Here is a 26,225-nt window from a genome sequence, read left to right on the forward strand (position 1 = left end):
TGCTGTCCATCACTGCTCTGCTGGCCATCACTCTGCTCTGCTGTCCATCACTGCTCTGCTGTCCATCACTGCTCTGCTGGCCATCACTGCTCTGCTGTCCATCACTGCTCTGCTGTCCATCACCCTGCTCTGCTGTCCATCACCCTGCTCTGCTGTCCATCACCCTGCTCTGCTTTCCATCACTCTGCTCTGCTGTCCATCACTGCTCTGCTGTCCATCACCCTGCTCTGCTGTCCATCACCCTGCTCTGCTGTCCATCACCCTGCTCTGCTGGCCATCACCCTGCTCTGCTGGCCATCACTCTGCCCTGCTGTGCATCACCCTGCTCTGCTGTCCATCACTCTGCTCTGCTGTCCATCACCCTGCTCTGCTGGCCATCACCCTGCTCTGCTGTACATCACCCTGCTCTGCAGGTGGACTTTATCATCCTCTTTTCCTCTGATGTATCCTAGATACTGTACTCAGCTGTCTCTCTCTCTCTCTCTCTCTCTCTCTCTCTCTCTCTCTCTCTCTCTCTCTCTCTCTCTCTCTCTCTCTCTCTCTCTCTCTCTCTCTCTCTCTCTCTCTCTCTCTCTCTCTCTCTATGCAGGTGGACTTTGCCAACCGGTTTGTGGGCGGAGGGGTCACGTCATCAGGTCTGGTTCAGGAAGAGATTCGCTTCCTGATTAACCCAGAACTCATCGTCTCTCGCCTCTTCACTGAAGCCCTGCAGTACAATGAGTGTCTCATCATCACAGGTCAGACAGCCCCTAAAAACAATCCCCACTACTGTCTACCCTAGGAACCATACTGCAGTTCAACTGCACTGCTGACTCCTATCAAAAATATAGAAACGCAACATGTAAAGTGTTGGTCCCATGTTTCATGAGCTGAAAGAAAAGATCCCATAAATATTTATAATGTACAAAAAGCTTATTTCTCTCAAATGTTGTGCACAAATTGGTTTACATCCCTGTTAGTGAGCATTTCTCCTTTGCCAAGATAATCCATCCACCTGACAGGTGTGGCATATCAAGAAGCTGATTAACCAGCATGATTATTACATTAGTGGACCTTGTGCTGGGGACAATAAAAGGCCACTCTAAAATGTGCAGTTTTGTCACACAACACAATGCAACAGATGTCTCAAGTTTTGAGGGAGCATGCAATTGGCATGCTGACTGCAGGAATGTCCACCAGAGCTGTTGCCAGAGAATTTAATGGTAATTTCTCTACCATAAGCCGCCTCCAATGTCGTTTTATAGAACTTGTCAGTACGTCCAACCGGCCTCACAACCGCAGACCACGTGTATGGCGTCATCTTGGCGAGCGGTTTGCTGATGTCAACGTTGTGAACAGAGTGTTGCATGGTGGGGTTAGGGTATTGGCAGGCTTAAGCTACGGACAAAAAGCACAATTGTATTTTATCGATGGCAATTTGAATGCACAGAGATACCGTGACGAGATCCTGAGGCCCATTCTGAGGCCCATTTGTTTAAGGTATCTGTGACCAACGGATGCATATCTGTATTCCCAGTCATGTGAAATCCATAGATTAGGACATTAATGAATTTATTTCAATTCACTGATTTCCTCATATGAACTGGAACTCAGTAAAATCAATGAAATTGTTGCATGTTGCGTTTTACATTTTTTGTTCAGTATATGTATTGATGGACAAGAATCTGTTGAGAATCTGAGAGCGCAAGGCCAGGTATAGGCATTGTGTATATATATGGCTGGCTAGGGTACTTCGTAATGCTGTGTACAGTGGAACCCTCATCTGAAGGAGGAAATAACAGGACAGACGACAGCAGAACCCTTCAACCCTTCAGTCCAACCTGTCAGGTACCTCTCACAGCACCAGGCAGCAGTCCAGAGGACCTACTGCTGTGACAATCACTTCCTGGAGTTGTTCAACCTCTCCCTGTTATTTCCTCTGATTGGCTCTTCCTGAGATCGGCCCAATCAGTGACTGGTTAGTGGTTAGTAGTGGATGGGACTCTGTTGATTGCTCAGTCTGTCTGTGTCTGGGGTAATCACTGATGACATCAGGTGCTTGTTGTGAACTGTATAGTCCTGATGGACAAATAAATTAACAAACAAACAAGGATTTATTTACCAGTACTGTAGTTACAGTAAATATATCCTGGTTTATAAGGGGTTGCTCAACTTGCCACACAAGCTGAATTATTTTGAACCTGAACATTCATATTTTTGAACAGTGAAAACCCAACAGACTATACAGTGAGCTCCAGAAGTATTGGGACAGTAGCACATGTTGTTGTTTTGGCTCTGTACTCCAGCACGTTGGATTGGAAATGATACAACAGCTATGAAGTGATTGTGTAGACTGTCAGCTGTAATTGTAGGTTATTTTCATTCATATAAGGTGAACCGTTTAGAAATTACAGCACTTTTTGTACATAGTCCCCCCATTTGAGGGGACCAAAAGTATTGGGACAAATTCACTTATATTTATTCAAGTAGTCAAAGGTTTAATATTTGGTTCCATATGCCATGACATCAAGCTTGTGACACTGTTGGATGCATTTTGTGCCCAATACAAAATGAATGGTAAATAATCTGTGTTATTTTATAGTCACTTCTATTGTAAATAGAAATAGAAGGGGGTCATGTCTGAATGCATTTTGATAACTGAAGTGAATTTGAAAGGCTGCATGCAAGGACAAAGGTAGCCAGCCCTCCCTCTCTTCTGCCTAGTGAACGCTGGCAGAGATGTGTTTTAGCCCAGGGCACACACTGGCTGTCTGAACCAGGCCAGTAAAACTCATCTCGGCCTGCTTAAGCAAGCGTTAAGATCAAATAGTAAGTTAGTCGAATGAAAATGTCACTGAATGGCACAGAGTTTCACTCCTATTTATATCAGTGAGAGCCCAGTTCCTGTCAGTTATTTGTGATTTTAATTGTCCTTTTAGACTGAAACATAATTTTTAAATAATGTTTTTTTTTTTTTTACGATTTTTATATTGGCTTTGTCCAGATATACAGTATGACCAAAGCATTACAGCATTGGCTGAGTCATCCATATATATTTCTTAAATATATGGCTTGAAATCTGCCGCAGCTAGAAGCCACTTTCCGTTACGTTGCAGACTGATCACATAGCTCTTCAGATATTTGAACCTGCCTGTCCCAACCAGGAGAGTGGTGTGATGACTGGGGTGATTAGTGAGTTGTTGACTGAGGAGAGAGGGAATTCAGCCTGCGTGCGTAGGCTGATTGGTTGATACCACGCCGTGAAGATTCCCTTCTCTTTCTTCATCAGCCACCCCTCGACAGGCAGGCACAATCAGCTTACACACACACACACACACAAACACTCCATCTACACCAGCGTTTCCCAAACTCGGTCCTGGGGACCCCAAGGGGTGCACGTTTTGGTTTTTGCCCCTAGCACTACACAGCTGATTCAAATAATCAACTAATCATCAAGCTTCAAGCTGGTCTACACTCAATACTCTACCCCTTCCTTAAAAAAAAACTGAAGAGATATCAAACTGAAGTTATACTACAAGGATACATACAGTGAAATGCTCCTCCTGTATATGTCTGCCTATATCTTAAAGGGTATCGAGCAGGAGTTTTTACTCACCAATATAACAACGCAGTGTGGTCAAAGACTTAGTAACTTAGTTGTAAATAAAATCAAATCACATTTTATTTGTCACTTGCACGTGTTTAGCAGATGTTATTGCGGGTGTAGCGAAATGCTTGCGCTTCTAGCGCCGACAGTGCAGTAATATCTAACAATTTCACAACATATACCCAAAACACACAAAACTAAGTAAGGAATGGAATTTAAGAATATATACATATATGGACGAGGAATGACAGCGGCATGGACTAAGATACAGTAGAATATTATAGAATGCAGTATATACATATGAGATGAGTAATGCAAGATATGTAAACATTATTAAAGTGACGAGTGTTCCATTTCTTACAGTGGCCAGTGATTTCAATAGGCAGCAGCAGCCTCTAATGTGCTAGTGATGGCTATTTAACAGTCCAATGGCCTTGAGATAGAAGCTGTTTTTCATTCTCTGTCCCAGCTTTGATGCACCTGTACTGACCTCGCCTTCTGGATGAAAGCGGGGTGAACAGGCAGTGGCTCGGGTGGTTGATGTCCTTGATGATCTTTTTGGCCTTCCTGTGACATCGGGTGCTGTAGGTGTCCTGGAGGGCGGGTAGATTGCCCCCGGTAATGCGTTCGGCAGACCGCACCACCCTCTGGAGAGCCCTGCGGTTGCGGGTGGTACAGTTGCCGTACCATGCGGTGATACAGCCCGACAGGATGCTCTCAATTGTGCATCTGTAAAAGTTTGTGAGGGTTTTAGGTGCCAAGCCAAATTTCTTCAGCCTCCTGAGGTTGAAGAGGCTCTCTTGCGCCTTCTTCACCACACTGTCTGTGTGGGTGGACCATTTCAGTTTGTCAGTGATGTGTACGCCAAGGAACTTGAAGCTTTCCACCTTCTCCACTGCGGTCCCGTCGATGTGGATGGGGGAGTGCACCCTCTGCTGTTTCCTGAAGTCCACGATCATCTTCTTTGTATTGTTGATGTTGAGTGAGAGGTTATTTTCCTGGCACCACACTCCCAGGGCCCTCACCTCCTCCCTGTAGGCTGTCTCATCATTGTTGGTAATCAAGCCTACTACTGTTGTGTCGTCTGCAAACTTGATGATTGAGGTTGGAGGCGTGCTTGGCCACGCAGTCATGGGGTGAACAGGGAGTACAGCAGGGGGCTGAGCATGCACTTTTCCTACCTTGGCTTAGTGCTAGTACACTAGCTGATGGACATCTGGAATCTAGCTATTTTTTGATTTCCCTGACTCTCCATCAGCCGGTGAAGCACCCACCTCCCTCTAGTTTTGATCGCTAACTCAGCCTGCGCGCTTTAAAACGTTTTACCATCGGATGGGGCCCCAGCCATCAATTAATCTGTCCCTGCTCTCGCTTTGCTTTTTAACCTGTGGTAATGTTTTGGTTGTGTGTGTTGTGTTCTAGCTGGTCTCCAGTAGCTGGGCTCTAGCTTGCTGACCGTAACCGTGGTGATTGGCTAGGCTGGCTAGGCTAATAGCTAGTTGGCTAGGCTGGCTAGGCTAATAGCTAGTTGGCTAGGCTGGCTAGGCTAATAGCTAGTTGGCTAGGCTGGCTAGTCTAATAGCTAGTTGGCTAGGCTAATAACTAGTTGGCTAGGCTGGCTAGGCTAATAGCTAGTTGGCTAAATAGCTAATGTTAGCTGGATGACTAGCTTGCTGGCTAAGATAACTGCATATTGGTAACATTATTTGATAACTGGTTAGAACTTTAATGTAACTTTAAGCTAGGTGTTGATAGCAACTGGCTGACTCATGTAGTGCTAACATAACGTTAGTAGTCTGGTAGGGCTAACATTAGTAGGCTAGCAGGGCAAACGTTAGCAGGCTAATTGGCTAGCATCCTTGCAAGTTGATTTGTAACAATACATTCATAAAGTATTCGCTTGTAAGTTGGCAGAATAGTTTTTTATTTTTTTTTAAACCAGTAGTCATGAGTGCAAATGATTTGGTTTAATTTGAAGGTATACATGTGAAAGTTATTTCTGTTGGAGTTTACATTATAGGGGATAGGCTGGTTTGCCAGGTCCTCCATATTACATCAACCCCACGGAAAAACTGTTTCTGACATGACTTTGGCATTGTTCGGAATTCTGATCGGTTTTATGTAATAACTCCAAAAATAGAAAAGTGAGGTGTAACTTTGCATTGGTACTTTTGATGCGTATACTAATCCAAATCCAAATGTTACACGTGGTAACGTTTATGCTACCTTAACCTCTAACGCCACACAGGTTAGTTTTCTCAGAGGGAGTCTTCTGCTCTGTTCTCCGTCACGTAATTCCTGGTCAGCAGGATAGCCATCGGTGAATCATCTGCTTTCCCCTTCATCCTATTTATACTTGTGACCTCCCTGATGGCAGACACACAGCACATCCCAGCCAGGCAATCAAGGCTAATTCAATTAGGGCCGGGCACTTTGGCAAATTTCAATTGGGGAGGTAATATCCATTAAACCCCCCCTCTCCCCGTCCTCCCCCCCCCCCCCATGTCAAGACGTATCACGGGGGAATATGATTGAATACCACCGGCCCGGCCGTCCGGCCTGCAATAAAACAACTTGGGGGGGGGAGGGGCAACAAAATGCTGCTGGTGCAACAAAATGCTGCTGGTGCTGGTAGCTCAGGAAAGCTTTAATAAAAATGATGGAATGGGAAAGTCCATTAGTGGAAAAGGGTCTTGGGCAGGTCTTCCTGCTCTGAGGTCATACATTCTGTTACTGCAGTAATAACATTAAGTGGAGAGGGAAGAGAGGGGAGGAGAGGGAAGAGAGGGGAGGAGAGGGAAGAGAGGGGGGGAGAGGGAAGAGAGGGGAGGAGAGGGAAGAGAGGGGAGGAGAGGGAAGAGAGGGGGAGAGAGGGGGAGGAGAGGGACGAGAGAGGGGAGGAGAGGGGGGAGGAGAGAGGGGAGGAGAGGGGAAGAGAGGGGGAGGGGAGGAGAGGGAAGAGAGGGGGAAGAGAGGGGGGAGAGGGGGGAAGAGAGAGGGAAGAGAGGGGGAAGAGAGGGGAGGAGAGGGGGGGAGAGGGAAGAGAGGGGGAGAGAGGGGAGGAGAGGGGGAGAGGGAAGAGAGGGGAGGAGAGGGGGGAGAGGGAAGAGAGGGGGGAGAGGGAAGAGAGGGGGGGAGAGAGGGGAGGAGAGGGAAGAGAGGGGGAAGCGAGGGGAGGAGAGAGGGGAGGAGAGAGGGGGGAGAGGGAAGAGAGGGGGGGAGAGAGGGAAGAGAGGGAAGAGAGGGGGGGAGAGAGGGGGAGGGAGGGGGAGAGAGGGGAGGAGAGGGAAGAGAGGGGGAGAGAGGAGGAGAGAGGGGAGGAGAGGGGGAGGAGAGAGGGAGGAGGGGGGAGAGGGGAGGAGGAGAGGGAAGAGAGGGGGAGAGAGGGGGGAGAGGGGGGAAGAGAGGGGAGGAGAGGAGAGGGGGGAGGAGAGGGGGGAAGAGAGGGGGGAGAGAGGGGAGGAGAGGGAAGAGAGGGGGGGAGGAGAGGGAAGAGAGGGGGGAGAGAGGGGAGGGAGAGGGAAGAGAGGGGGGAGAGAGGGGAGGAGAGGGAAGAGAGGGGGAGAGAGGGGAGGAGAGGGAAGAGAGGGGGGGAGAAGGGGAGGAGGGGGGGGAGAGAGGGGGGAGAGGGAAGAGAGGGGGGAGGAGAGGGAAGAGAGGGGAGGAGAGGGAAGAGAGGGGGAGAGAGGGAAGAGAGGGGGGAGAGGAGAGAGGGGGAGAGAGGGGGGAGGAGAGGGAAGAGAGGGGGAGGAGAGGGAAGAGAGGGGGAGGAGAGGGAAGAGAGGGGGGAGAGAGGGAAGAGAGGGGGAGGAGAGGGAGAGGAGAGAGGGAAGGAGGGAGGAGAGAGGAGAGAGGGGGAGGAGAGGGGGAGAGAGGGGGAGAGAGGGGAGAAGAGAGGGGAGGAGAGAGAGAGAGAGGGGAGGAGAGGGAGAGGGGAGGAAAGAGAGAGGAGGAGAAAGGGGGATGGGAGAGGGGAGGGGAGGGGAGAGAGGAGGAGGGGAGAGTGGAGGGGAGAGAGAGAGGCTAGGGGAGGGGAGGGGAGAGAGGCTAGGGGAGGGGAGAGAGGCTAGTGGAGGGGAGAGGAGAGAGGCTAGTGGAGGGGAGGGGAGAGAGGCTAGTGGAGGGGAGAGGAGAGAGGCTAGGGGGAGGGGAGGAGAGAGGCTAGTGGAGGGGAGGGGAGAGAGGCGAGTGGAGGGGAGAGTAGAGAGGCTAGTGGAGGGGAGAGGAGAGAGGCTAGTGGAGGGGAGAGGAGAGAGGCTAGTGGAGGGGAGAGGAGAGAGGTGGGGAGGGGAGAGGAGAGAGGCTAGGTGGAGGGGAGAGGAGAGAGGGAGGGAGGGGAGAGGGAGAGGCTAGTGGGAGGGGAGGGGAGAGAGGTAGTGGAGGGAGGGGAGAGAGGAGGGAGGGGAGGGGAGAGAGGCAGTGGAGGGGAGAGGAGAGAGGCTAGTGGAGGGGAGGGGAGAGAGGTAGTGGAGGGGAGGGAGAGAGGCTAGTGGAGGGGGAGGGGAGAGAGGCTATTAATATGGCTGGGTTGAGTCTCCACTTCACAGTATTTATTAATATGGCCTGGTTTCCAGCTCCACAGTATTTATTAATATGGCCGGGCGGTTCCACTTCCACAGTATTTATTAATATGGCCTGGGTTTGTCTCCACTTCCACAGTATTTATTAATAGTGGGTGTGTCCCCACTTCCACAGTATTTATTAATATGGCCGGGTTGGTCATTCCACTGTATTATTAATATGGGGGTGTGTTCCACTTCCACTGTATTTATTAATATGGCCTGGGTTGTGTTCCACTTCCACTGTATTTATTAATATGCTGTTGTGTCTCCACTTACAGTATTTATTAATATGGCTGGCGAGACTTCCAGTATTTATTAATATGACCTGGGTTGTGTTCCACTTCCACCGTATTTATTAATATGGCCTGGGCTGTGTTCCACTTCCACTGTATTTATTAATATGGCCGGTGTTCCACTTCCACTGTATTTATAAATGGCCGGTGTGTCCACCTCCACTGTATTTATTAATATGGCGGAGAGTTCCACTTCCACTGTATTTATTAATATGGCCTGGGTTGTGTCCACTTCCACTGTATTTATTAATATGGCTGGGTTGTGTTCCACTTCCACAGTATTTATTAATATGGGGGCCGAGTCCACTCTCCACTGTATTTATTAATATGGCTAAGGTTCCACTTCCACAGTATTTATAAATGTGTGTATTCACTGTATTTATTAAAAGGGTGTGTTACTTCACTGTATTTATTAATATGGCGGGGGTTCCACTTCCACTGTATTTATTAATATGGCGGTGTACTTCCACGTATTTATTAATATGGCCGGGTTGTGTTCCACTTCCACTGTATTTATTAATATGGCCTGGGTTGTGTCCACTTCCACTGTATTTATTAATATGGCCTGCGGTTGTGTTCCACTTCCACAGTATTTATTAATAGGCTGGGCTGTGTTCCACTTCCACTGTATTTATTAATATGGCCGTGTTGTGTCTCACTTCCACAGTATTTATTAATATGGCCTGGGTTGTGTTCACTTCCACTGTATTTATTAATATGGCCCGGGTTGTGTTATAAGATATTAAAGGCCGGTTGTGTTCCACTTCCACTGTATTTATTAATATGATGGGTCGTGTTACTTCCACTGTATTTATTAATAGGGCCTGGGTTGTGTTCCACTTCCACTGATTATTAATATGGCCTGGGCTGGCTCCACTTCCACTGTATTTATTAATATGGCCAGGTGTAGTCCAGCTTCCACTGTATTTATATATGGCCGGTTGTGTCCACTTCCACAGTATTTATTAATATGGCGGGTAAGTCCACTTGCACTGTATTTATTAATATGGCCTGGGCGTGTTCCACTTCCACTGTATTTATTAATATGGCTGGGTTGTGTTCCACTTCCACTGTATTTATTAATATGGCTGAGTTGTGTTCCACTTCCACTGGATTTATTAATAGGGGGGTGTCCACTTCCACTGTATTATAATATGGGGGGTACTTCACAGTATTTATTAATAGGTGTGATTCACGGTATTTATTAATATGGGTTGTGCCACTTCCACTGTATTTATTAATATGGCCTGGGCTGTGTCTCCACCTCACTGTATTTATTAATATGGCCTGGTGGCACTTCACAGTATTTATTAATATGGCCTGGGTTGTGTTCCACTTCCACGTATTTATTAATATGGCGGGTTGTGTTCCACTTCCACGTATTTATTAATATGGCCTGGGTTGTGTTCCACTTCCACTGTATTTATTAATATGGCCTGGGTTGTGTTCCACTTCCACTGTATTTATTAATATGGCCTGGGTTGTGTTCCACTTCCACTGTATTTATTAATATGGCCTGGTTGTGTTCCACTTCCACAGTATTTATTAATATGGCCTGGGTTGTGTTCCACTTCCACTGTATTTATTAATATGGCCGGAGGTGTTCCACTTCCACTGTATTTATTAATATGGCCTGGGTTGTGTTCCACTTCCACGTATTTATTAATATGGCTGTGTTGTGTTCCACTTCCACTGTATTTATTAATAGGTGGGTTGTGTTCCACTTCCACAGTATTTATTAATATGGCCGGGTGTGTTCCACTTCCACTGTATTTTATTAATATGGCCTGGGTTGTGTTCCACTTCCACTGTATTTATTAATATGCGCAGGGTCTGTGTTCCACTTCCACTGTATTTATTAATATGGCCTGGGTTGTGTTCCACTTCCACTGTATTTATTAATATGGCCTGGGTTGTGTTCCACTTCCACAGTATTTATTAATATGGCCTGGGTTGTGTTCCACTTCCACTGTATTTATTAATATGGCCTGTGTTGTGTTCCACTTCCACTGTATTTATTAATATGGCCTGGGTTGTGTTCCACTTCCACTGTATTTATTAATATGGCCTGGGTTGTGTCTCCACTTCCACAGTATTTATTAATATGGCCTGGGTTGTGTTCCACTTCCACTGTATTTATTAATATGGCCTGGGTTGTGTTCCACTTCCACTGTATTTATTAATATGGCCTGGGTTGTGTTCCACTTCCACTGTATTTATTAATATGGCCTGGGTTGTGTTCCACTTCCACTGTATTTATTAATATGGCCTGGGTTGTGTTCCACTTCCACTGTATTTATTAATATGGCCTGGGTTGTGTTCCACTTCCACAGTATTTATTAATATGGCCTGGGTTGTGTTCCACTTCCACTGTATTTATTAATATGGCCTGGGTTGTGTTCCACTTCCACTGTATTTATTAATATGGCCTGGGTTGTGTTCCACTTCCACTGTATTTATTAATATGGCCTGGGTTGTGTTCCACTTCCACTGTATTTATTAATATGGCCTGGGTTGTGTCTCCACTTCCACTGTATTTATTAATATGGCCTGGGTTGTGTCTCCACTTCCACGTATTTATTAATATGTGGGTTGTGTTCCACTTCCACTGTATTTATTAATATGGCCTGGGTTGTGTTCCACTTCCACTGTATTTATTAATATGGCCTGGGTTGTGTTCCACTTCCACTGTATTTATTAATATGGCCTGTGTTGTGTTCCACTTCCACAGTATTTATTAATATGGCCTGGGTTGTGTTCCACTTCCACTGTATTTATTAATATGGCCTGGGTTGTGTTCCACTTCCACTGTATTTATTAATATGGCCTGGGTTGTGTTCCACTTCCACAGTATTTATTAATATGGCCTAGGTTGTGTTCCACTTCCACTGTATTTATTAATATGGCCTGTGTTGTGTCTCCACTTCCACTGTATTTATTAATATGGCCTGGGTTGTGTTCCACTTCCACTGTATTTATTAATATGGCTGGGTTGTGTTCCACTTCCACTGTATTTATTAATATGGCCTGGGTTGTGTTCCACTTCCACTGTATTTATTAATATGGCCTGTGTTGTGTTCCACTTCCACTGTATTTATTAATATGGCCTGGAGTTGTGTTCCACTTCCACTGTATTTATTAATATGGCCTGGGTTGTGTTCCACTTCCACTGTATTTATTAATATGGCCTGGGTTGTGTTCCACTTCCACTGTATTTATTAATATGGCCTGAGTGTGTTCCACTTCCACTGTATTTATTAATATGGCCTGGGTTGTGTTCCACTTCCACTGTATTTATTAATATGGCCTGGGTTGTGTTCCACTTCCACTGTATTTATTAATATGGCCTGGGTTGTGTTCCACTTCCACTGTATTCATTAATATGGCCTGGGTTGTGTTCCACTTCACTGTATTTATTAATATGGCCTGGGTTGTGTTCCACTTCACGTATTTATTAATATGGCCTGGGTTGTGTTCCACTTCCACTGTATTTATTAATATGGCCTGGGTTGTGTTCCACTTCCACTGTATTTATTAATATGGCCTGTGTTGTGTTCCACTTCCACTGTATTTATTAATATGGCCTGGGTTGTGTTCCACTTCCACTGTATTTATTAATATGGCCTGGGTTGTGTTCCACTTCCACTGTATTTATTAATATGGCCTGGGTTGTGTTCCACTTCCACTGTATTTATTAATATGGCCTGGGTTGTGTTCCACTTCCACTGTATTTATTAATATGGCCTGGGTTGTGTTCCACTTCCACTGTATTTATTAATATGGCCTGGGTTGTGTTCCACTTCCACTGTATTTATTAATATGGCCTGGGTTGTGTTCCACTTCCACTGTATTTATTAATATGGCCTGGGTTGTGTTCCACTTCCACTGTATTTATTAATATGGCCTGGGTTGTGTTCCACTTCCACTGTATTTATTAATATGGCCTGGGTTGTGTTCCACTTCCACTGTATTTATTAATATGGCCTGGGTTGTGTTCCACTTCCACTGTATTTATTAATATGGCCTGGGTTGTGTTCCACTTCCACTGTATTTATTAATATGGCCTGGGTTGTGTTCCACTTCCACTGTATTTATTAATATGGCCTGGGTTGTGTTCCACTTCCACTGTATTTATTAATATGGCCTGGGTTGTGTTCCACTTCCACTGTATTTATTAATATGGCCTGGGTTGTGTTCCACTTCCACTGTATTTATTAATATGGCCTGTGTTGTGTTCCACTTCCACTGTATTTATTAATATGGCCTGGGTTGTGTTCCACTTCCACTGTATTTATTAATATGGCCTGGGTTGTGTTCCACTTCCACTGTATTTATTAATATGGCCTGTGTTGTGTTCCACTTCCACTGTATTTATTAATATGGCCTGGGTTGTGTTCCACTTCCACTGTATTTATTAATATGGCCTGGGTTGTGTTCCACTTCCACTGTATTTATTAATATGGCCTGGGTTGTGTTCCACTTCCACTGTATTTATTAATATGGCCTGGGTTGTGTTCCACTTCCACTGTATTTATTAATATGGCCTGGGTTGTGTTCCACTTCCACTGTATTTATTAATATGGCCTGGGTTGTGTTCCACTTCCACTGTATTTATTAATATGGCCTGTGTTGTGTTCCACTTCCACTGTATTTATTAATATGGCCTGGGTTGTGTTCCACTTCCACTGTATTTATTAATATGGCCTGGGTTGTGTTCCACTTCCACTGTATTTATTAATATGGCCTGGGTTGTGTTCCACTTCCACTGTATTTATTAATATGGCCTGGGTTGTGTTCCACTTCCACTGTATTTATTAATATGGCCTGGGTTGTGTTCCACTTCCACTGTATTTATTAATATGGCCTGGGTTGTGTTCCACTTCCACTGTATTTATTAATATGGCCTGGGTTGTGTTCCACTTCCACTGTATTTATTAATATGGCCTGGGTTGTGTTCCACTTCCACTGTATTTATTAATATGGCCTGGGTTGTGTTCCCACTTCCACTGTATTTATTAATATGGCCTGGGTTGTGTTCCACTTCCACTGTATTTATTAATATGGCCTGGGTTGTGTTCCACTTCCACTGTATTTATTAATATGGCCTGGGTTGTGTTCCACTTCCACTGTATTTATTAATATGGCCTGGGTTGTGTTCCACTTCCACTGTATTTATTAATATGGCCTGGGTTGTGTTCCACTTCCACTGTATTTATTAATATGGCCTGGGTTGTGTTCCACTTCCACTGTATTTATTAATATGGCCTGGGTTGTGTTCCACTTCCACTGTATTTATTAATATGGCCTGGGTTGTGTTCCACTTCCACTGTATTTATTAATATGGCCTGGGTTGTGTTCCACTTCCACTGTATTTATTAATATGGCCTGGGTTGTGTTCCACTTCCACTGTATTTATTAATATGGCCTGGGTTGTGTTCCACTTCCACTGTATTTATTAATATGGCCTGGGTTGTGTTCCACTTCCACTGTATTTATTAATATGGCCTGGGTTGTGTTCCACTTCCACTGTATTTATTAATATGGCCTGGGTTGTGTTCCACTTCCACTGTATTTATTAATATGGCCTGGGTTGTGTTCCACTTCCACTGTATTTATTAATATGGCCTGGGTTGTGTTCCACTTCCACTGTATTTATTAATATGGCCTGGGTTGTGTTCCACTTCCACTGTATTTATTAATATGGCCTGGGTTGTGTTCCACTTCCACTGTATTTATTAATATGGCCTGGGTTGTGTTCCACTTCCACTGTATTTATTAATATGGCCTGGGTTGTGTTCCACTTCCACTGTATTTATTAATATGGCCTGGGTTGTGTTCCACTTCCACTGTATTTATTAATATGGCCTGGGTTGTGTTCCACTTCCACTGTATTTATTAATATGGCCTGGGTTGTGTTCCACTTCCACTGTATTTATTAATATGGCCTGGGTTGTGTTCCACTTCCACTGTATTTATTAATATGGCCTGGGTTGTGTTCCACTTCCACTGTATTTATTAATATGGCCTGGGTTGTGTTCCACTTCCACTGTATTTATTAATATGGCCTGGGTTGTGTTCCACTTCCACTGTATTTATTAATATGGCCTGGGTTGTGTTCCACTTCCACTGTATTTATTAATATGGCCTGGGTTGTGTTCCACTTCCACTGTATTTATTAATATGGCCTGGGTTGTGTTCCACTTCCACTGTATTTATTAATATGGCCTGGGTTGTGTTCCACTTCCACTGTATTTATTAATATGGCCTGGGTTGTGTTCCACTTCCACTGTATTTATTAATATGGCCTGGGTTGTGTTCCACTTCCACTGTATTTATTAATATGGCCTGGGTTGTGTTCCACTTCCACTGTATTTATTAATATGGCCTGGGTTGTGTTCCACTTCCACTGTATTTATTAATATGGCCTGTGTTGTGTTCCACTTCCACTGTATTTATTAATATGGCCTGGGTTGTGTTCCACTTCCACTGTATTTATTAATATGGCCTGGGTTGTGTTCCACTTCCACTGTATTTATTAATATGGCCTGGGTTGTGTTCCACTTCCACTGTATTTATTAATATGGCCTGGGTTGTGTTCCACTTCCACTGTATTTATTAATATGGCCTGGGTTGTGTTCCACTTCCACTGTATTTATTAATATGGCCTGGGTTGTGTTCCACTTCCACTGTATTTATTAATATGGCCTGGGTTGTGTTCCACTTCCACTGTATTTATTAATATGGCCTGGGTTGTGTTCCACTTCCACTGTATTTATTAATATGGCCTGGGTTGTGTTCCACTTCCACTGTATTTATTAATATGGCCTGGGTTGTGTTCCACTTCCACTGTATTTATTAATATGGCCTGGGTTGTGTTCCACTTCCACTGTATTTATTAATATGGCCTGGGTTGTGTTCCACTTCCACTGTATTTATTAATATGGCCTGGGTTGTGTTCCACTTCCACTGTATTTATTAATATGGCCTGGGTTGTGTTCCACTTCCACTGTATTTATTAATATGGCCTGGGTTGTGTTCCACTTCCACTGTATTTATTAATATGGCCTGGGTTGTGTTCCACTTCCACTGTATTTATTAATATGGCCTGGGTTGTGTTCCACTTCCACTGTATTTATTAATATGGCCTGGGTTGTGTTCCACTTCCACTGTATTTATTAATATGGCCTGGGTTGTGTTCCACTTCCACTGTATTTATTAATATGGCCTGGGTTGTGTTCCACTTCCACTGTATTTATTAATATGGCCTGGGTTGTGTTCCACTTCCACTGTATTTATTAATATGGCCTGGGTTGTGTTCCACTTCCACTGTATTTATTAATATGGCCTGGGTTGTGTTCCACTTCCACTGTATTTATTAATATGGCCTGGGTTGTGTTCCACTTCCACTGTATTTATTAATATGGCCTGGGTTGTGTTCCACTTCCACTGTATTTATTAATATGGCCTGGGTTGTGTTCCACTTCCACTGTATTTATTAATATGGCCTGGGTTGTGTTCCACTTCCACTGTATTTATTAATATGGCCTGGGTTGTGTTCCACTTCCACTGTATTTATTAATATGGCCTGGGTTGTGTTCCACTTCCACTGTATTTATTAATATGGCCTGGGTTGTGTTCCACTTCCACTGTATTTATTAATATGGCCTGGGTTGTGTTCCACTTCCACTGTATTTATTAATATGGCCTGGGTTGTGTTCCACTTCCACTGTATTTATTAATATGGCCTGGGTTGTGTTCCACTTCCACTGTATTTATTAATATGGCCTGGGTTGTGTTCCACTTCCACTGTATTTATTAATATGGCCTGGGTTGTGTTCACTTCCACTGTATTTATTAATATGGCCTGGGTTGTGTTCCACTTCCACTGTATTTATTAATATGGCCTGGGTTGTGTTCCACTTCCACTGTATTTATTAATATGGCCTGGGTTGTGTTCCACTTCACTGTATTTATTAATATGGCCTGGGTTGTGTTCCACTTCCACTGTATTTATTAATATGGCCTGGGTTGTGTTCCACTTCCACTGTATTTATTAATATGGCCTGGGTTGTGTTCCACTTCCACTGTATTTATTAATATGGCCTGGGTTGTGTTCCACTTCCACTGTATTTATTAATATGGCCTGGGTTGTGTCCACTTCCACTGTATTTATTAATATGGCCTGGGTTGTGTTTCCACTTCCACTGTATTTATTAATATGGCCTGGGTTGTGTTCCACTTCCACTGTATTTATTAATATGGCCTGGGTTGTGTTCCTTCCACTGTATTTATTAATATGGCCTGGGTTGTGTTCCACTGTATTTATTAATATGGCCTGGGTTGTGTTCCACTTCCACTGTATTTATTAATATGGCCTGGGTTGTGTTCCACTTCCACTGTATTTATTAATATGGCCTGGGTTGTGTTCCACTTCCACTGTATTTATTAATATGGCCTGGGTTGTGTTCCACTTCCACTGTATTTATTAATATGGCCTGGGTTGTGTTCCCTTCCACTGTATTTATTAATATGGCCTGGGTTGTGTTCCACTGTATTTATTAATATGGCCTGGGTTGTGTTCCACTTCACTGTATTTATTAATATGGCCTGGGTTGTGTTCCACTTCCACTGTATTTATTAATATGGCCTGGGTTGTGTTCCACTTCCACTGTATTTATTAATATGGCCTGGGTTGTGTTCCACTGTATTTATTAATATGGCCTGGGTTGTGTTCCACTTCCACTGTATTTATTAATATGGCCTGGGTTGTGTTCCACTGTATTTATTAATATGGCCTGGGTTGTGTTCCACTGTATTTATTAATATGGCCTGGGTTGTGTTCCACTGTATTTATTAATATGGCCTGGGTTGTGTTCCATTCCACTGTATTTATTAATATGGCCTGGGTTGTGTTCCACTGTATTTATTAATATGGCCTGGGTTGTGTTCCACTGTATTTATTAATATGGCCTGGGTTGTGTTCCACTGTATTTATTAATATGGCCTGGGTTGTGTTCCACTGTATTTATTAATATGGCCTGGGTTGTGTTCCACTGTATTTATTAATATGGCCTGGGTTGTGTTCCCACTGTATTTATTAATATGGCCTGGGTTGTGTTTCCACTGTATTTATTAATATGGCCTGGGTTGTGTTCATTCCACTGTATTTATTAATATGGCCTGGGTTGTGTTCCACTGTATTTATTAATATGGCCTGGGTTGTGTTTCCACTGTATTTATTAATATGGCCTGGGTTGTGTTCCACTTCCACTGTATTTATTAATATGGCCTGGGTTGTGTTCCACTGTATTTATTAATATGGCCTGGGTTGTGTTCCACTGTATTTATTAATATGGCCTGGGTTGTGTCCACTTCCACTGTATTTATTAATATGGCCTGGGTTGTGTTCCACTGTATTTATTAATATGGCCTGGGTTGTGTTCCACTTCCACTGTATTTATTAATATGGCCTGGGTTGTGTTCCACTTCCACTGTATTTATTAATATGGCCTGGGTTGTGTCCACTTCCACTGTATTTATTAATATGGCCTGGGTTGTGTTCCACTGTATTTATTAATATGGCCTGGGTTGTGTTCCACTTCCACTGTATTTATTAATATGGCCTGGGTTGTGTTCCACAGTATTTATTAATATGGCCTGGGTTGTGTTCCACTTCCACTGTATTTATTAATATGGCCTGGGTTGTGTTCCACTTCCACTGTATTTATTAATATGGCCTGGGTTGTGTTCCACTTCCACTGTATTTATTAATATGGCCTGGGTTGTGTTCCACTTCCACTGTATTTATTAATATGGCCTGGGTTGTGTTCCACTTCCACTGTATTTATTAATATGGCCTGGGTTGTGTTCACTTCCACTGTATTTATTAATATGGCCTGGGTTGTGTTCCACTTCCACTGTATTTATTAATATGGCCTGGGTTGTGTTCCACTTCCACAGTATTTATTAATATGGCCTGGGTTGTGTTCCACTGTATTTATTAATATGGCCTGGGTTGTGTTCCACTTCCACTGTATTTATTAATATGGCCTGGGTTGTGTTCCACTTCCACTGTATTTATTAATATGGCCTGGGTTGTGTTCCACTTCCACTGTATTTATTAATATGGCCTGGGTTGTGTTCCACTTCCACTGTATTTATTAATATGGCCTGGGTTGTGTTCCACTTCCACTGTATTTATTAATATGGCCTGGGTTGTGTTCCACTTCCACTGTATTTATTAATATGGCCTGGGTTGTGTTTTCCACTGTATATTAATATGGCCTGGGTTGTGTTCCACTGTATTTATTAATATGGCCTGGGTTGTGTTCCACTTCCACTGTATTTATTAATATGGCCTGGGTTGTGTTCCACTTCCACTGTATTTATTAATATGGCCTGGGTTGTGTTCCACTTCCACTGTATTTATTAATATGGCCTGGGTTGTGTTAACCACTTCCACTGTATTTATTAATATGGCCTGGGTTGTGTTCCACTTCCACTGTATTTATTAATATGGCCTGGGTTGTGTTCCACTTCCACTGTATTTATTAATATGGCCTGGGTTGTGTCTTCCACTGTATTTATTAATATGGCCTGGGTTGTGTTCCACTTCCACTGTATTTATTAATATGGCCTGGGTTGTGTTCCACTTCCACTGTATTTATTAATATGGCCTGGGTTGTGTTCCACTTCCACTGTATTTATTAATATGGCCTGGGTTGTGTTCCACTTCCACTGTATTTATTAATATGGCCTGGGTTGTGTTCCACTTCCACTGTATTTATTAATATGGCCTGGGTTGTGTTCCACTTCCACTGTATTTATTAATATGGCCTGGGTTGTGTTCCACTTCCACTGTATTTATTAATATGGCCTGGGTTGTGTTCCACTTCCACTGTATTTATTAATATGGCCTGGGTTGTGTTCCACTTCCACTGTATTTATTAATATGGCCTGGGTTGTGTTCCACTGTATTTATTAATATGGCCTGGGTTTTTCACTTCACTGTATTTATTAATATGGCCTGGGTTGTGTTCCACTTCCACTGTATTTATTAATATGGCCTGGGTTGTGTTCCACTTCCACTGTATTTATTAATATGGCCTGTGTTGTGTTCCACTTCCACTGTATTTATTAATATGGCCTGGGTTGTGTTCCACTTCCACTGTATTTATTAATATGGCCTGTGTTGTGTTCCACTTCCACTGTATTTATTAATATGACCTGTGTTGTGTTCCACTTCCACTGTATTTATTAATATGGCCTGTGTTGTGTTCCACTTCCACTGTATTTATTAATATGGCCTGGGTTGTGTTCCACTTCCACTGTATTTATTAATATGGCCTGGGTTGTGTTCCACTTCACTGTATTTATTAATATGGCCTGGGTTGTGTTCCACTTCCACTGTATTTATTAATATGGCCTGGGTTGTGTTCCACTTCCACTGTATTTATTAATATGGCCTGGGTTGTGTTCCACTTCCACAGTATTTATTAATATGGCCTGTGTTGTGTTCCACTTCCACTGTATTTATTAATATGGCCTGTGTTGTGTTCCACTTCCACTGTATTTATTAATATGACCTGTGTTGTGTTCCACTTCCACTGTATTTATTAATATGGCCTGTGTTGTGTTCCACTTCCACTGTATTTATTAATATGGCCTGTGTTGTGTTCCACTTCCACTGTATTTATTAATATGACCTGTGTTGTGTTCCACTTCCACTGTATTTATTAATATGGCCTGTGTTGTGTTCCACTTCCACTGTATTTATTAATATGGCCTGGGTTGTGTTCCACTGTATTTATTAATATGGCCTGGGTTGTGTTCCACTGTATTTATTAATATGACCTGGGTTGTGTTCCACTGTATTTATTAATATGGCCTGTGTTGTGTTCCACTGTATTTATTAATATGGCCTGGGTTGTGTTCCACTGTATTTATTAATATGGCCTGGGTTGTGTTCCACTGTATTTATTAATATGACCTGGGTTGTGTTCCACTGTATTTATTAATATGGCCTGGGTTGTGTTCCACTGTATTTATTAATATGACCTGGGTTGTGTTCCACTGTATTTATTAATATGGCCTGGGTTGTGTCTTCCACTGTATTTATTAATATGACCTGGGTTGTGTTCCCCTCCACTGTATTTATTAATATGGCCTGGGTTGTGTTCCACTGTATTTATTAATATGGCCTGGGTTGTGTTCCACTGTATTTATTAATATGACCTGGGTTGTGTTCCACTGTATTTATTAATATGGCCTGTGTTGTGTTCCACTGTATTTATTAATATGGCCTGGGTTGTGTTCCACTGTATTTATTAATATGGCCTGGGTTGTGTTCCACTGTATTTATTAATATGGCCTGGGTTGTGTTCCACTGTATTTATTAATATGGCCTGGGTTGTGTTCCACTGTATTTATTAATATGGCCTGGGTTGTGTTCCACTGTATTTATTAATATGGCCTGGGTTGTGTTCCACTGTATTTATTAATATGACCTGGGTTGTGTTCCACTGTATTTATTAATATGGCCTGGGTTGTGTTCCACTGTATTTATTAATATGGCCTGGGTTGTGTTCCACTGTATTTATTAATATGGCCTGGGTTGTGTTCCACTGTATTTATTAATATGGCCTGGGTTGTGTTCCACTTCCACTGTATTTATTAATATGGCCTGGGTTGTGTTCCACTTCCACTGTATTTATTAATATGGCCTGGGTTGTGTTCCACTTCCACTGTATTTATTAATATGGCCTGGGTTGTGTTCCACTTCCACTGTATTTATTAATATGGCCTGGGTTGTGTTCCACTTCCACTGTATTTATTAATATGGCCTGGGTTGTGTTCCACTTCCACTGTATTTATTAATATGGCCTGGGTTGTGTTCCACTGTATTTATTAATATGGCCTGGGTTGTGTTCCACTTCCACTGTATTTATTAATATGGCCTGGGTTGTGTTCCACTTCCACTGTATTTATTAATATGGCCTGGGTTGTGTTCCACTGTATTTATTAATATGGCCTGGGTTGTGTTCCACTGTATTTATTAATATGGCCTGGGTTGTGTTCCACTTCCACTGTATTTATTAATATGGCCTGGGTTGTGTTCCACTGTATTTATTAATATGGCCTGGGTTGTGCCTGGGTTGTGTTCCTATGGGGAATAGAGTGACATTATTGGACTCATACACTGAGTGTACAAAACATTAGGAACACCGACCTAATATTGAGTTTTTTATATTAGCCTGGTCCCAGATCTATCTGTTTGTGCTGTCTTCACAACTTCACAATAAGCATATTTAGCTAATGAAATAAAATAAAATTGTATTGGTAATATAAACACCACACTTTTGCCCTCAGAACAGCCTCAATTCGTCGGGGCATATCATGACTCTACAAGGTGTCGAAATGGTTCCACAGGGTTGCTGGCCCACGTTGACTCCAATGCTTCCCACAATGGTTCCACAGGGTTGCTGGCCCACGTTGACTCCAATGCTTCCCACAATGGTTCCACAGGGTTGCTGGCCCACGTTGACTCCAATGCTTCCCACAATTTCTAGTTTCTGTATACAGTAACAGTTGTCTTTTTTAAAGGGTGAGGAAGGGGGGGTGGTCAGTGATTCTGTTGATCTCTAAAGGTTGTATTGACATTCTGATATTAAGACTATGACAGTAACCTCTCGAGGGAAATCACCACCACTTGCCCAGTTGTTCCTTGAAAAGCTGCAGGTTCAATTTGTTTCTGACCTTTCTCTGCTGCCCTACTGACCAGTCCTCAACAAATCAGAGACTGTATATTTGTCAGAAACTATTAATGCTGAGACCTGGCATATTTACCCCATCGAAGCATTGAAGCGAATGAACGTCCTAATCATCAGGGTCAGTCCAGAGGCATTAGTCTGGTCTGTGCCCTATCAAAATGATCTTTCAGATTTTAAACACGTTTGTGTGGCTATAAGACTGCTATTGAACGTGTGGCTTTATTGAAGACTTTAAAGTATTGCCCTGGTGAAATGGATCAAATGCCAACCATTGGCTTTCCAGAGAATCCAAAAATTAGTTTTGTCTGAATAAGAACTTTTGGTCCTCCTCTTCCAAGGGAATGATCTATCAATATCACTTGTCCCTTCAACGGACGGTGTTACAGGCAGAGTCAGACGGACAGACCGTTTAGCATTATTCAGACGGTCCACTTGTGATGAAGGTCACTTTGTATATGTCTATCTGAATAAAAGTGTCGTCTCTCAAAGACAAAGACCTAAGCTGTATCCCAAATTGCACCCTATCCCCTTTTATAGTGGAATATCTTGGGAATAGGGTGTCATTTGGGACGTAGCCCTTATCTATTATTAACCAAACTCCTCTCCAGTCCAGCTTCTGGCGTTTCCCTTTTTCACGGTTTGTAGATGCGTTACGCCGTCCAGCTCTTCCGACTGCCAGAAGCCATCTAGTTGAATTGATTTCCGAAGCTCTTAGTGCCTTGGCTCAATCTCTATCACTGTATTTTACAACTTACTTTGTCAGTCGATACTATCTATTATCTTAATATCAGCCAATATGCCATTATCATCATGATAATAATACATTTTATTTGTAGAGTGCTTTTCATTTACAGATGGAAATCACAAAGCTCTTTACATTATATGATGATCTACTGAAGGAAGTTTTGTATTTGTATTTATTAGGGATCCCAATTGCCAAGGCAGCAGCTACTCTTCCTGGGGTCCAAACATATTAAAGCACTTACATTACATATAAAACAAAAGATAAAACAGAACATCATATAACATTATTACACCACTACATATCTACAATACAAAATGTTTAATACCACCATACAACAATATCACAATGTGTGCGTATGCATATGTCTATACCCTTGTGTGTGTCTCTTCACAGTCCCTGTTGTTCCATAAGGTGTATTTTTACCTGTTTTTTTTAATCTGATTCTACTGCTTGCATCAGTTACCTGATGTGGAATAGAGTTCCATGTAGTCATGGCTCTATGTAGTAATATGCGCCTCCCATAGTCTGTTCTGGACTTGGGGACTGTGAAGAGACCTCTGGTGGCATGTCTTGTGAGGTATGCAGGGGTAATCGGTACATTCAGTTTGTCAACACCTCTTACAAAAACAAGCAGTGATGAAGTCAATCTCTCTTCCACTCTGAGCCAGGAAAGACTGACATGCATGTCATTAATGTTAGCTCTCCGTGTACTTTTAAGGGCCAGCCGTGCTGCCCTGTTCTGAGCCAATTGCAATTTTCCTAAGTCCCTCTTTGTGGCACCTGACCACACGACTGAACAGTAGTCTAGGTGCGACAAAACTAGAGCCTGTAGGACCTGCCTTGTTGATAATGTTGTTAACATTTACATTTGAGTCATTTAGCAGACGCTCTTATCCAGAGCGACTTACAGTTAGTGAGTGCATACATTATTTTAATTTTTCATACTGGCCCCCCGTGGGAAACGAACCCACAACCCTGGCGTTGCAAACGCCATGCTCTACCAACTGAGCTACATCCCTGCCGGCCATTCCCTCCCCTACCCTGGACGACGCTGGGACAATTGTGCGCCACCCCATGGGTTAAGAAGGCAGAGCAGTGCTTAATTATGGACATACTTCTCACCATCTTAGCTACAGTTGTATCAATATGTTTTGACCATGGCCGTTTACAATCCAGGGTTACTCCAAGCAGTTTAGTCACCTCAACTTGCTCAATTTCCACATTATTCATTATGAGATGTAGTTGAGGTTTAGGGTTTAGTGAATGATTTGTCCCAAATACAATGCTTTTAGTTTTGGAAATATCCATGACAAACTTATTCCTTGCCACCCATTCCGAAACTAACTGCAGCTCTTTGTTAAGTGTTGCAGTTATTTCAGTTGCTGTAGTAGCTGACGTGTATAGTGTTGAGTCATCCGCATACTCAAAGCCAGTGGCATGTCATTTTTAAAGATATGTAATGGGCCTAGACAGCTGCCCTGGGGAATTCCTGATTCTACCTGGATTATGTTTGAGAGGCTTCCATTAACAAACACAGTCTGTGTTCTGTTAGACAAGTAACTCTTTATCCACATTATAGCAGGGGGTGTAAAGCCATAACACATGTTTTTCCAGCAGCAGACTATGATCGATAATGTCAAAAGCCGAACTGAAGTCTAACAAAACAGCCCCCACAATCTTTTTATCATCAATTTCTCTCAGCCAATCATCAGTCATTTGTGTAAGTGCTGTGCTTGTTGAATGTCCTTTTCTATAAGCATGCTGAAAGTGTGTTGCATTGTATCTGGTCAAACACAATTTTTTCAAATAGTTTACTAAGGGTTGCTAACAGGCTAATTGGTCGGCTATTTGAGCCAGTAAAGGGGGCTTTACTATTCTTAGGTAGGGGATAGACTTTTGCTTCCCTCCAAGCCTGGGGGCACACACATTCTAGTAGGCTTAAATTGAAAATATGGCAAATAGGAGTGGCAATATCGTCCTCTATTATCTTCACAAATTTCCATCCAGGTTGTCAGACCCCAGTGGCTTGTCATTGTTAATAGACAACAATAATTTGTTCACCTCTTCCACACTCACTTTACGCAATTCAAAATTACAATGCTTGACTTTCATCATTTGGTCAGATATACTTGGATGTGTGGTGTCAGCAATTGTTGCTGGCATGTCATGCCTAAATTTGCTAATCTTGCCAATTGAAAAATAATTAAAGTAGTTGGCAATATAAGTTGGTTTTGTGATGAATGAGTCATCTGATTCAATGAATGATGGAGCTGAGTTTGCCTTTTTTCCCAAAATTTCATTTAAGGTTCTCCAAAGCTTTTTACTATCATTCTTTGTAATTTATCCTTGTTTCATAGTGTATTTTCTTCTTCTTTTTATTCAGTTTAGTCACATGATTTCTCAATTTCCGCCAATCGATTGTGCAGCCAGACTTATTTGCCATTCCTTTTGCCTCATCCCTCTCAACCAAACAATTTTTCAATTCCTCACCAATCCACGGGGATTTATACGTTTTTACAGTCATTCTCTTTATGGGTGCATGCGTATTAGTAACTGGAATAAGCTATTTCATAAATGTGTCAAGTGCAATGTCTGTTTGCTCCTCATTACACACCATGGACCAACATATATTCTTTACATCAACAACATAGGAATCACTACAAAACTTATTGTATGACCTCTTATACACAATATTAGGCCCAGCCTTTGGAACTTTGGTTTTCCTAGATATGGCTATTATATTGTGATCACTACATCCAATGGATTTGGATACTGCTTTCAAACAAATCTCTGCAGCATTAGTAAAGATATGATCAATACATGTTGATTATTTAATTCCTGTACTGTTTGTAACCACCCTGGTAGGTTGATATCACATACATTATCAAGCATTTCACACGTTATCCAGATACTGACTGTTAGCACTTGGTGGTCTATAGCAGCTTCCCACCAGAATTGGCTTTAGGTGAGGCAGATGAACCTGTAGGCATATTACTTCTACAGTATTTAACATGAGATCCTCTCTAAGCTTTACAGGAATGTGGTTCTGTATATAAACAGCAACACCTCCACCATTGGCATTACTATATTTTCTGTAAATGATGGCAAACATTTAGTAGTGAATTGGATACAAGTGTAAAACTTAATCACCTCATGTACACAACAGAGACGCGCCTATAGATATAGAATGCTATGGACTCACCAGCTTCCGCTTTCTCACGTTGTGCTATTTACAACAAACACGTGACTGGCTGCTGTTCAGGGGAACTA

General features: G+C 42.8%; 1 protein-coding gene across 2 annotated transcripts in view; it reads left to right on the top strand.

The window, feature by feature from the left end:
- Positions 1-26,225, top strand: part of LOC121547758 (poly(ADP-ribose) glycohydrolase) — a 96,262-nt gene that overhangs the window by 56,646 nt on the left and 13,391 nt on the right. For both annotated transcript variants that reach the window (XM_041859177.2, XM_041859176.2), the window contains exon 13: positions 590-737. In XM_041859177.2, coding sequence (XP_041715111.2) covers positions 590-737 — 148 coding nt within the window. The remainder of the gene's footprint in view (positions 1-589; positions 738-26,225) is intronic.

The sequence above is a fragment of the Coregonus clupeaformis genome, chromosome 31 (assembly GCF_020615455.1).
Source record: "Coregonus clupeaformis isolate EN_2021a chromosome 31, ASM2061545v1, whole genome shotgun sequence".
In the NCBI taxonomy this organism is placed as follows: Eukaryota; Metazoa; Chordata; class Actinopteri; order Salmoniformes; family Salmonidae; genus Coregonus; species Coregonus clupeaformis.